Source organism: Mustela lutreola, chromosome 3 (genome assembly GCF_030435805.1).
Source record: "Mustela lutreola isolate mMusLut2 chromosome 3, mMusLut2.pri, whole genome shotgun sequence".
Taxonomy (NCBI): Eukaryota; Metazoa; Chordata; class Mammalia; order Carnivora; family Mustelidae; genus Mustela; species Mustela lutreola.
Genome location: NC_081292.1, coordinates 42,290,066 through 42,301,942, shown reverse-complemented (window position 1 = coordinate 42,301,942; position 11,877 = coordinate 42,290,066). Strand labels below are relative to the sequence as shown.

At 37.1% G+C, this 11,877-nt stretch overlaps 1 protein-coding gene across 5 annotated transcripts in view; it reads right to left on the bottom strand.

Annotated features, from left to right (window-relative positions):
* Nucleotides 1–475: 475 nt before the first annotated feature.
* The window catches only part of CDH17 (cadherin 17), a 128,739-nt gene continuing 117,337 nt past the window's right edge, over nt 476–11,877 (bottom strand). For all 5 annotated transcript variants that reach the window (XM_059166023.1, XM_059166027.1, XM_059166022.1 and 2 more), the window contains exons 15-18: nt 8,604–8,843; nt 4,041–4,157; nt 3,824–3,937; nt 476–1,366 (exon numbers count right to left, since the gene is read on the bottom strand). In XM_059166023.1, coding sequence (XP_059022006.1) covers nt 1,266–1,366; nt 3,824–3,937; nt 4,041–4,157; nt 8,604–8,843 — 572 coding nt within the window. In that variant the 3' untranslated portion in view covers nt 476–1,265. The remainder of the gene's footprint in view (nt 1,367–3,823; nt 3,938–4,040; nt 4,158–8,603; nt 8,844–11,877) is intronic.

Genomic DNA, 11,877 nt, shown 5'->3' with positions numbered 1-11,877 from the left:
TCTGAAGCACAAGATATTATACAAGAAAGCAATACTGTGATCTTAAGAGTTTGGATATTTTCTTTTGTTTTACTTTCCTGCCTATAAAAATATAATAGAAATCCACAAAAAGGATTTTTTATGAAAAATAGAACCTATGGCTTCAGCTGCCATTATAAGAGCACCTTTTCAGATACAAGTTCTTTTTCAGACAATTCTTGAAAATTCTGAATGGTTTTGTAATGTTGAATGTTTTCAAGGATCAAAGCATGAGCCAGAGACAATGGTTCCAGACCTAAATATCCTTCCAAATGCCTGAGGTTCTCTTATTCAACCTGAATGGTCCTGAAAGCAGTGAATTTTTATTTTATTGTAGATGCCTCCTTACAGACCAGCTCTATATGGGAGGCGATTCTGATCAAGGGTAAGTAACCATTGTTATTAACCAGATCCTCCCTCAACAAATGCAAAGAAGCAGGAAGCAGAGCCAAAGAGCCCAAGAAACAAAAACCACAGTCAACATTTATTCTTGATTTTTGTCACTACTTCTTCTGTTAAATATACAGCAACCAATCTTTATTAACATACATGTAAGGAAAACATGTGCAGAACATAAGCATGGTAGGTAATAAGTAAATCTGGTCAGGGGTTGGTTTATGCACCAAAATTTGTGAAAATTGGCCTGTGTGGCCTGTGGTAGGTTTTTGCCATTTCCAAGTGGGAGAACCTCAAATGAAGAGTGTTATGAGCCACAGTGAGCTAAAGAAGGCTAATAACACAAAGAGTTTCTGTTCACATCAAAGGACAAGAGTCCCATTTTATTTTTTTCCTACAACTTCACTTTGTTCTTTTTTCCAACAAATGTTTTAAAATTAGTGCAATACCAAGAGACATGAAGAAGGAGACACAGGACAAAATTAGGAAAGTATAAATGGAATCCAGGAAGTTCTGTGGTGGATGACTGATAAATCTTGATAAGGAGAAAATGAACAGAATATTTCATCAGTCCATCTCTCCCTAAAGGGAAAAAACACATACATTTTTTTGTTTTGGATACATAGCTAAAGCTTTTGCAGAGGGGAAAGTGTCATGGGAAAATGGGAAATGTCTCTAATGTCTATAGCACACAGAATATCAAAGAGTAACAAAATATTAAAAGGCAAGAGATTATATCTGTAAAAAATTGTAATGCACATGTTGCATTAAAAAAAGTAAAATTACAAGACTAAATGGTTGTGTTACTGAAATAGTACTCAATATATAAACTCAAGCATTCCTTTTCAAATTCAGTTTTTCAGAGGTTGGGCTTCAGATGCCTGAGCGCTTTCGACATTATCTTTGCCTCCATTCTTCTTTATTCGGATAAACACAACTGCTAAAATTATACCTAAAAGACAAAACACAGGGTCAAAGAGATGGAATCTTAAAATGTCCTATCACATTCATTTATAAAGTAGTACTCTTGTAGGAAAAAATGACTCATATGACTTCATTTCTTTTTGTGGCTCAACAAAGTTTTGTCGTCCTGGTGAAAAAGGCATTCTAGGCATTGGCTTTCTTGGATTCATAAGTTTGTCATTTGTCTTATTGTAAGTAAGTATGTATCAACTCCCAAATCCTATCTAAGCTGTTAGCTCTCACTGGGCCTTTGCCAAGGAATATAGGACCTAATGCATACTGAAGACGAAGTGTGTAAGCATCTGAATGAGTTCCTGACCTTTTGACATATTCAATAAAGTCTATTCCAGTCCTTCCTCTTCTCTAGAGGAAAGAGTCCATCAGAACAACCATAAAGCTGATCTCTGACCTGTTCACCTACCTAAAGCTTAGGTGTGTCCACACCAGATTCCATGTTATCTTTGGGGCCTTCCTCATGGCTCCAATTCTAGTAGACTCCCTAACCTTTCTGGTTTTTCTTATCTCTCAACTCCTACAAAATTACGTTGTGCATTTTAGCACTAACTCTGTACTATAAACCAGAGTTTATGGTTTATATGGAAAATATTGGTTTTTTCAATAGAAAATATGGAAAGGGAGATGTTTTATGGAACCAATATGGAAACCAATATGGAAAAGGGGAGTTGTTTTAAGGAAATAAACCTGGCAGTAAATTTACAGGAGGAATCATGGCAGAAGAGACTGGATGCTCAGAGACTAATGAAGAATCTTGCACTAAGGGGTGCCTGGGTGGCTCAGTCAGTTAAGCATCTGCCTTTGGCTAAGGTCATGACCTCCAGGTCTTGGGATCAAGCCCCTTGTTGTGCTTCCCACCCAGCAGGGAGTCTGCTTCTGCCCATCTCCCCATTTGTGCTCTTCTTCTGTCTCTCTCTCAAGTGAATAAATAAAATCTTTCAAAAAAATTTTTTAAAAAAGAATCTTCCACTTATCCCAAACCTATTTGGAAAAAGTAAGGTATGGAACTGTAAGATCCTATTCTATTTTTAGATATCCCCAGACTCATTCAATTCTTAACGTGTGGCAAAATTATGGGATTAAACTGTCATGGGAGAAAATTATTTGGTTCATAAACTCAAAAATCCTTTTAAGATGGGAGGGTAGACAGAGGAAGAAAAAGCACAGAAGCCAGAAGGGAGCTTGGTAAATGAGTCGTAACTCAAAAGTCCAGCTCAATTAGTATGAAAGGTGTATACCAGCCTGTGGTCAGGAAGGAAAGATGATCCCCGTGCACATGTGAGGATGGGTTGTGGCTATGTCACATAGTTCTTTCCCTGTCACAATAATGAGGAATTTGGATGGAATGGTATAAGGAAATGAGATCTCTTTTAGCCAGTGAATCAGAGTCCAATGTGACAGATTGGGTCATGGCTGAAAAGACCAGATGCCAGGAAAAAAATGAATAGTTCTTAGAAGAATCCCAGCCCTCCTTTTAAAAGAGAAAGGATGTGAACTGGTGTAAAACCCTTCAGTCAAGTGGATCCAACATGATGAAGGATCTATCCCTAATATTTAACTTACGGTGAGGACAACAGCTGAAAGAGGACAATTACCACAGTAAGCCCCGAAAAAAAAGATGATGTCTAGAAATGGGGAATCTGATGCCTAGTCTGGCCAGGAGGCCAAGGCAGAGTAAGGCCTGAGATAAGCTAGAATTGTTCTGGAGTAATAAAGAATCAGAGTCTACAGTCATGAAAATATGCAAAGGGAAATTCTGTAACATTTCAGGCATGTGAGCATCTCCACTGGAAGGCTGATTCCACCTAGTCCAACAATGGCAGACTAGACTGCGAGTTCTGTGAATGTAGGATCTGGTATGTCTTGCCCATCACTGTATCCCCCATATTGAGCATAGGGCCTGACATATCAGGGGCACCGCTACTGCATTTCTTTCTCCTTCATCAAAAAACCTTGGGGCGCCTGGGTGGCTCAGCGGATTAAAGCCTCTGCCTTCGGCCCAGGTCATGATCCCAGGACCCTGGGATCGAGCCCCGCATCGGGCTCTCTGCTCAGTGCAGAGCCTGCTTCTCTCTCTCTCTCTCTCTGCCTGCCTCTCTGCCTACTTGTGTTCTCTGTCGAATAAATAAATGAAATCTTTTAAAAAAAAAAAAAAAACCTTGGTAACTAGACCCAAAATATAACAATTTATGCTTTAAAGCCTCTTGTGTTATGTCTCCCAAACTAACCAACAAGTCAGTGATAAGTAAAATGCTGTACAAAGGCAGCAGCTCTCAACTGGGAAAGTCTGATAGTTTGCTAGTGATCTCTATTCCTCGCTTTGCACAGATTGCCAGTGAGCAGCCACCAGACAGGACCTGAAGAGAGATCCTGAGGTAAGGGTTTCAAAGGCCCAGAGCAGGAATCCTTGAATCTGAGAAATTATACTCACCAATAACCAAAAATGTAGTCAGGAGTATACCAACTGCCATGCCCACAGTGGGCATCCCAGAGTGGTGACCTGCTGGCAGGAAACAGCTTCCGTCCACACACTTGCAGAAAGTAACTGAAAAGCAGAATAGTATTCGGTGACACACCTTTTCAAGTAAACAGTTACAGAATTCCTTATCAAAGACAAGAATTCTCCCAATTCTTGGGAAAGTTCCTACCTGGTAAAGAGACTACTCTTTCCAAGGGTGGCCGACCTCCATCCTTGATGCGAATTGGGACGTTGTAAACTCTCTCCTCAAAGTTTGTGTGCTTGGTGGCAAGTCTGGCATGTGTTCCTGTCAGAATAGGGGGAAAAAATGAATGACATGAAAACACAGCCTCGGAACCATCTATTAACAGGAATAAAGCTCATCTTTGCATACATAGTAAGGTTGATCAGGAAATGATTCAATATAAGTTTGAGTTAAACTACAAAAAGAATGACCACTCTATGTGTACCTTCCCTAAGGTCAAACAGGATGCTAAAGCATCCTGTGATCTGATCATGATTTCCCTATAGAATGAATACTACTGAATATAGCTGGTTATCATTATTCCATATAGTGATGTTCTGTAAAGTTAAACCGAGTTTAACACTGAATTACAGAAAAAATATTTGAAGAAATAATTGCTAATTGTTTTTCCAAATTTGATGAAAACTCTAAATCCTCAGTTCAAAGAAAATTAGGAAATCCCAGGAAAAAGAAAGACAAACAAAACTACACTAAAGCACATAATAATCAAATTGCTTAAAACTAGTGGAAAAGAAAATCTTAAATTTAAGGGGAAAAAAAGAACAATGCAATCCAAAACACAGTAGAAAAAATATCTTTAAAGTATGAGAGACAAAAGTCCCAATAAATTTAAAAGTGTTTCAGTCAAATGTTCTCTGGTCACTATGAAATTAAGTTAGAAATCAATAATTAGAAAGATGTGGGATATCCCCATATATTTGGAAACTGTATAATATGCTTCTTTTTTGTAATATTTTATTTATTTATTTGACAGAGATCACAAGTAGACAGAGAGGCAGGCAGAGAGAGAGGAGGAAGCAGACCCCTGCTGAGCAGAGAGCCCGATGTGGGGCTCTCCCAGGACCCTGGGATCATGACCTGAGCCAAAGGCAGAGGCTTTAACCCACTGAGCCACCTAGGTGCCCCTATAATACACTTCTAAATGACCCAGGCGTCACAAAAAAAATATAAAAGGAAGATAAAAAGAATTTTGAACTGAAAGAAAATGAAAACACAATACATCAAACCTTGTGGAACACAACTAACGTGACACTAAGAGAAAAATTTATTACACCAAATCTCCATGTTAACAAAGCAAAAATTTCCAAATTAACTTCCATAGCTCCCACTTAATAAAAATGGAACAAGAACAACAAATCAAATACAAAATAAGAAGAATGAAGGACATAATAAAGATCTGAGCACTGAAATACAAAACAAAAAATAGAGAAAAATATATGAAATCAAAAGCTTGTTCTTTGTGAATATCAATAAAATTAATAACCTCCAGCCAGATTGATCTGGAAAAAAAGAGACAATTTTTCAATATCAGAATGATGTGATGATATCACTACATATTCTGTAGATACTAAAAGAATAATAAAATAATATGGCAAATAACTTTGTGCCAATAAATTAGACAAATCAAATGAAATAGACAAATAATTTAAAAGATAAAAACTAACAAGTTCAACTAACAAGAGATCTATAACTTAAATAGCCCCGTGTTTATTAAAGAAATTGAATTTTTAATTAAAACTTCCTATAAAGATAGCTCTAGGTCCAGATGCATTTATGGGTAATTTTTTACTGAACCGTAAGAGAGAAATAAAAAACAATTTTATACAAATTCTTTCAGATAATTAAAGAAATAGAATACTTCCCAAGTCGTTCTATGAGGGCAGCATTACTCTGATAATCAAGACCAGACAAAGACATTACAAGGAAAGAAAAATATAGACCAATAGTCCTCAAGAATACAGATAGAGAAATCCTTAAAATTTTAGCAAATCAAATCTAACAATATATAAAAATACTAATATTTCACCACCAACTAAGCATTATACCAGGAAGGGATTGGTTTAAGAACCAAAAGTTGATTGATATAATTCACTAATCAAAAGACCCCCCCCCAAAAAATCAACCACATAATCATCTCAATCGATGTATAAGAGGTATGTAAAAAAGAAAAAGAAAACCCTCTCTGCAAGTTAGCAATAGAAGGTAAATTCTTCAATCTAATAAAGGGCATGAACAAAAAAACTACAGTAAATGTCATTCTAAATGGTCAAAGACTGAATGCTTTCTTCCCATATCAGGTACAAGCCAGGTTATTTCTACTTTCACTACTTTCATTCAACAATCTGCTGATAGTTTTAGCCAGCAATAAAACAAGGTAAAGAAATAAAAAGCATCCAGTTTGGAAAGGAAATTAAAATGTTACTCTTCACAGACTACAGGATTGCCCACCTAGAAAATCTGTGGAGTCCTAAAAAAAGGGAGAAAGAACACTGCAAAGTGAGGTCATCAGTGTCATAGGATATAAGATCAATACACAAAAATCATCAATTATATTCCCATATCTTGGAATTGCTTAAAAATTAAAACCTTAGATACCATTTAGGATAGCATCAAAAATATGAGATGCTTAGCAGAAATTATGTAAGAACTATACACTGAAAATTAAAATACTTTGCTCAGAGAAATTAAGACCTAAATAAATGGAGTTATAGATATCATGTTCATGGGTTAGAAGATTCAGTTTTGTTCAGATGCCAATTCTCCCCCAAATTCAGCTACAGATTCACATGATCCCAAGTCACAATCTCCATAAGCTTTTTTGGTAGAAATTGACAAGCTAAATTCTAAAATTTATATGGAATGCAAAAGACCTCGATAGATGAAAAAAATATCAAAAAGAACACAGTGGGAAAAAATTACACTACCTGATTTCCAAGTTTTATTCTAGTAAAACAGTCATCAAAGCAGTGTAGTATTAGTATAAAGATAGGCAAAGAGATCAGTGAAACAGGATAGTCCAGAAAAGGATCCATATATGTGTGGTTATTTGATCTTTGACAAAGCTGCCAAGACAATTCAATGTGAAAAGGATATTTTCAATAAATAGTGTCAGAACAATTAAATAGTCCTATTAAATACAATGAAAGTTGACCTTAACTGTATACCCCATACAAGAATTAACTTGAGTGATGCCTGGCTGGTTAAGCAGTTAAACATCTGAGTCTTGATTTCAGCTTAGATCATGATCTCAGGGTCCTGAGATCCAGCCCCATGGTGGGCTCTAAGCTCAGTGGGGAGTCCGCTTGAGATTCTCTCTTTCTCTCTCCCTCTGTGTCCCCTCACCCCACAGTTTTTTTTTCTCTCTCTCTCTAAAAATAATAAATAAATCTATTTTTTAAAAATTAACTTGAAATGAACCATGGACCTAAATGTAAAAGCTGACATTGCAAAATCTTTAGAGGAAAAAATTAGAAAATTTTAGTAACCTTGGGTTAGGCAAAAATTTCTTAAATATTCACCAAAAAAGTCACAAATTACATAAAATTTAAAAAGAAAAAACTCAGACACCATAAAAATGTTTAAATTTGTTCTTCAAAAGACATTCTTACAAAATGAAAATGTAAGCCATGTCCTGTAAGGAAGTATCTGTTAACATATTATTGAAAGAATTTTTACCTCAACTATAGAAAGAATGCTTGGAGTCAACAATGGAAACTGAGCAGCCAAATTTTTCAAATGGAAACAAAGTTTGAACAGACACTTCACCAGGGAAAATACATGGATGGCAAATAAGCCCTTGGAAAGATGCTCCACACTGTTAGTCTTTAGGGAAACATAAATTAAAACCATAAGAAATGCTACTGCACTCCCACTAGAATGCCTAAAATAAAAATGACTACACATCTCAAGTGTTGGAGAGAATGTTGAGCAGGTAGACTTCTCATGCACCCATGGGAATGGAGAATGTTACAAACTAGAAAACAATTTGCCATTTTCTTAAAAATTTAACCAAGCAGCTACCATATGGCCCAACCATTCCACTGCTAGGGATTCAACCAAGAAAAATGAAAGGGTATGCTCTTACAATATTCTTGTTCACAAATGCTTATAGCAGCTTTACTTGATGCTGGGTGAAAATAGCTAGACAAAAAAAGAGTACATACTGTGTTGCAGTATTTAAATAAAATTCTTGAAAATGCAAACTAATCTAATAGTGACAGTAGATTAGTGGTTACCTGGGGGTGGGGGATGGAGGATGGGCAGGGTGGGGTAGAAAATGGGATTTACAACTGGAGCATGAAAAGTCTTGGAGGGCGGTGAAAACATTCTTATCCTTATTGTGCTGATGGCTTCAATGATAGCAACATTTATCAATTTTTATAAAATTGTATGCTGTCAATATGGGCTGTTTATTGATGACAATTGTATTTCAATGAAGCTGTTTTCCCAGCTGCCATTGGAAATTTTGCAAATGCTTTTCAAATTACCCAATTATCCAATTGTCCAACGTACACTATGGGGGATGGGGTGTGCTAATCTTTCTCCCTCCAAAGCCCAGGGTTTTTTTTCCCTCTGATGAGCTCTTCTCTACAAGTTTTCAGAGCATGAACTTCCTTCCTGTAGCCTGGCTGCAAGCACACCAAGGCAAAGAAAAACTAATTTTAATCATAGATCAGTGTTTTGTTCGATGTACTTTTGACAACTCACCATTGATTTTGGAAACTTCCCAGTTACTTTGTAAAAATTCACTGTCAAGGGAAAATGTAAACTGTGGACCCAGAAATGACTGCTGGTCATCATCAGTGGCCTCGAAAATGACACTTCCAGTTGTTTGGAGGGGATGGCACAGAAACAAGCCTGCATCGTCCTTGGCTAGCCGAGGGGGGTTGTCATTCACATCGGAGAGGGTCAGGTGGAAACTGGCTATGGAGCTCAGATGGGAGCCACCTAAGGAGGTGAGAGATTGAAACATGGTATCAGGTCTCTCATTTTCCTCTTAAGGGAAAAAAAAAAAAAAAAAAAAAAAAACTTCCTTTTCTTAAAAACATACACACACAGTTCAAACAGTTGGGTTTATTGAGGTAGTAGAAAGATAACAAGCTTTCAGAATCAGACCTGGTTTCATTTCCTGCTTAAAAAGTCTCAATGATAATAATAATAACTAAGACTTATGTGCTAATATTTTTTTTATTTTTTATTTAAATTCAAGTTAGTTAACAAATAGTGTAGTATTGGTTTCAGGATAGAATTTAGTGATATATCAGTTACATATAACACCCAGTGCTCATTCCAGTGAGTGCCCTCTTTAATGCCCAACACCCATTTAGCCCATCTGACCCCCACCTTCCCTCCAACAACCTTCAGTTTGTTTCCTATAGTTAAGAGTGTCTTATGGTTTGCCTCCCTCTCTGTTTTAAACTTACTTTGTTTTTCTTTCCCTTCCCCTATGTTCATCTGTTTTGTTTCTTAAATTCTACATATGAGGAAAATCATGACATATGTCTTTGCTTAGATAACTTATTTTGCTCAGCATAATACCCTCTAGTTCCAACCATGTTGTTACAAATGGCAAGATTTCATTCTTTTTGATGGCTGCATGATATTCCATTGTATATATATATACCATGTCTTCTTTATCCATTCATCTGTTGATGGACATCTGGACTCTTTCCATAATTTCACTATTGTTGACAATGCTGCTATAAGCATTAGGGAGCATGCGTCCCTTTGAATCAGCATTTCTATATCTTTTGGATAAATACTTAGTAGTGTAATTGCTGGCTCTATTTTTAACTTTTTGAGGAACCTCCATATTGTTTTCCAGAGTGGCTGCACCAGTTTGCATTCTCACCAATAGTACAAAAAGTTTCCCCTTTCCCAGCATCTTCACCAATACCTGTTCTTTTCTGAGTTGTTCATCTTAGCCATTCGGACAGGTGTGAGGTGATATCTCATTGTAGTTTTGATTTGTATTTTCCTGATGATGAGTGATATTGAATATCTTTTCATGTGTCTGTTAGTCATTTGTGTGTCTTCTATGGGAGAATGTCTATTCATGTCTTCTGCCCATTTCTTAACTGTATTATTTATTTTTGGGGTGCATGTGTCCCTTAGAATCAGCACTTCTGAATCCTTTTGTTAAATACCTAGTAGTGCAATTGTAAATGATTTTGATGAGTTCGTTACAGACTCTGGATACTAGCCCTTTATCCAATATGTTATTTGCAAGTACCTTCACCCATTCTATAAGTTGCCTTTTAGTTTTGTTGATTGTTTCCTTCGCTGTGCAGAAGCTTTTTATCTTGATGAAGTTCTGATAGTTCATTTTTGCTTTTCTTTCCCTTGCCTCCAGAGATGTGGCTAGTGAGAAGTTGCTACAGTGAAAGTCAGAGAGGTTGTTGCCTATGTTCCCCTTTAGGATTTTGATGGTTTCCTGTCTCACATTTAAATCTTTAATCCATCTTGAATTTATCTTTCTGTATGGTGTAAGAAAGTGGTCCAGCTTCATTCTTCTGCATGTGGCTGTCCAGTTTTCCCAGGACCATTTCTTGAAAAGACTGTCTTCTTTCCATTGGATATTCTTTCCTGCTTTGTCAAGATTAGTTGATAATAGAGTTGAGGGTCCATTTCTGGGTTCTCTATTCTGTTCCATTGATCTATGTATCTGTTTTTGTGCCAGTACCATACTGACTTGATGACTACAGTTTTGTAATAGAGCTTGAAATACAGAATCACAATGCCTCCAGTTTTGTTCTTTTTCAGGATTGCTCTGGCTATTTGGGGTCTTTTGTGGTTCCATACAAATTTTAAGATTGTTTGTTCTAGCTCTGTGGTAAATGCTAGTGGTATTTTGATCAGGATTGCATTGAATGTATAGCTTGCTTTGGGTATACATTACTTCAAAACAAGTCCAATGTGCATTTACTGATGACAAGACTGAGGTTCAAAGAAGTTGTGTAACTTGCCCAAGATCACACAGCAGTAGAGAGGTTTCCACCCCAAGAAGTCTGACTCTAGAGCCCACAATTTCTCCTCAACACTGATCTAGGCATGTTTGTTTAGTTTTCTACACATCATTTTTTCAGCTATATAATAAGTGACTTTGTGAGGACCCCACATGTACTGTTTGTTGAAAATAGTGAAGGGCTGCACAAATGTTATTTACTATGACATAGCGGTGAAAGATTAAAAATTTGTAGCCTTAACAGTTGGTAGCTGTGTGATTGTAAGCAAGTTACTGAACTTCTCAGTGCCTTGATTTCCTCATCCATAAAATATGGTCAAGAATAGCACCTACCCATAGTGTTGTATGAGGATTAAGCTATTACACTAAGTGCTTAAAACCAGGGCTGCCAGTACAGTGTAAACTCAGACTCTTCTCACACTCCCTGACATCAGTCACAGAGACCAGTTCCACAGTTTATGACCCCATCTTGCTTTAATTCCAATGAACCTCATCCTCTTGCTTTGCTTTTCAACTGTCTTCCCTAGTCCTGACCACACTTAACCAAAGGAGGAAAAGCCACTGTGCTCTTGAAGTCATTTCATCTATCAGCATCATTTTAGAGCCAACAAAGGGAAACAGGGCTTTGGATCCTGGTTTTGATTCATGGAACTTCTAAAATGTGAGCGGTCTCTAGGACACATCCAAAGTGAAGTGTTGATCCCCATTATGTTGTAGTGGAATGCGTGGCATAAAGGCTCAGCCAGAAACTTCCTACTGATTAATCGGGAGCTTTTAAATCACGAGTTCAATGTATACAATGTGATAGTGGAATGTGCTTTTCTGGAAACAAGCAAGGGAGAGAGCAAGTCCCCCACCCGCCTCACCAAGGCGTGTCTACTTGCACACAACTGTTCCAAATTTGGCACAGACTTCAGTATTTCTACCCTCATTGGCTTAACTTGACTGTGGCACTTTTGTTTTTCTTACTCCTTTCACAGGCAGGACCATTTTCATGATTCCCATCCACTGGAATGT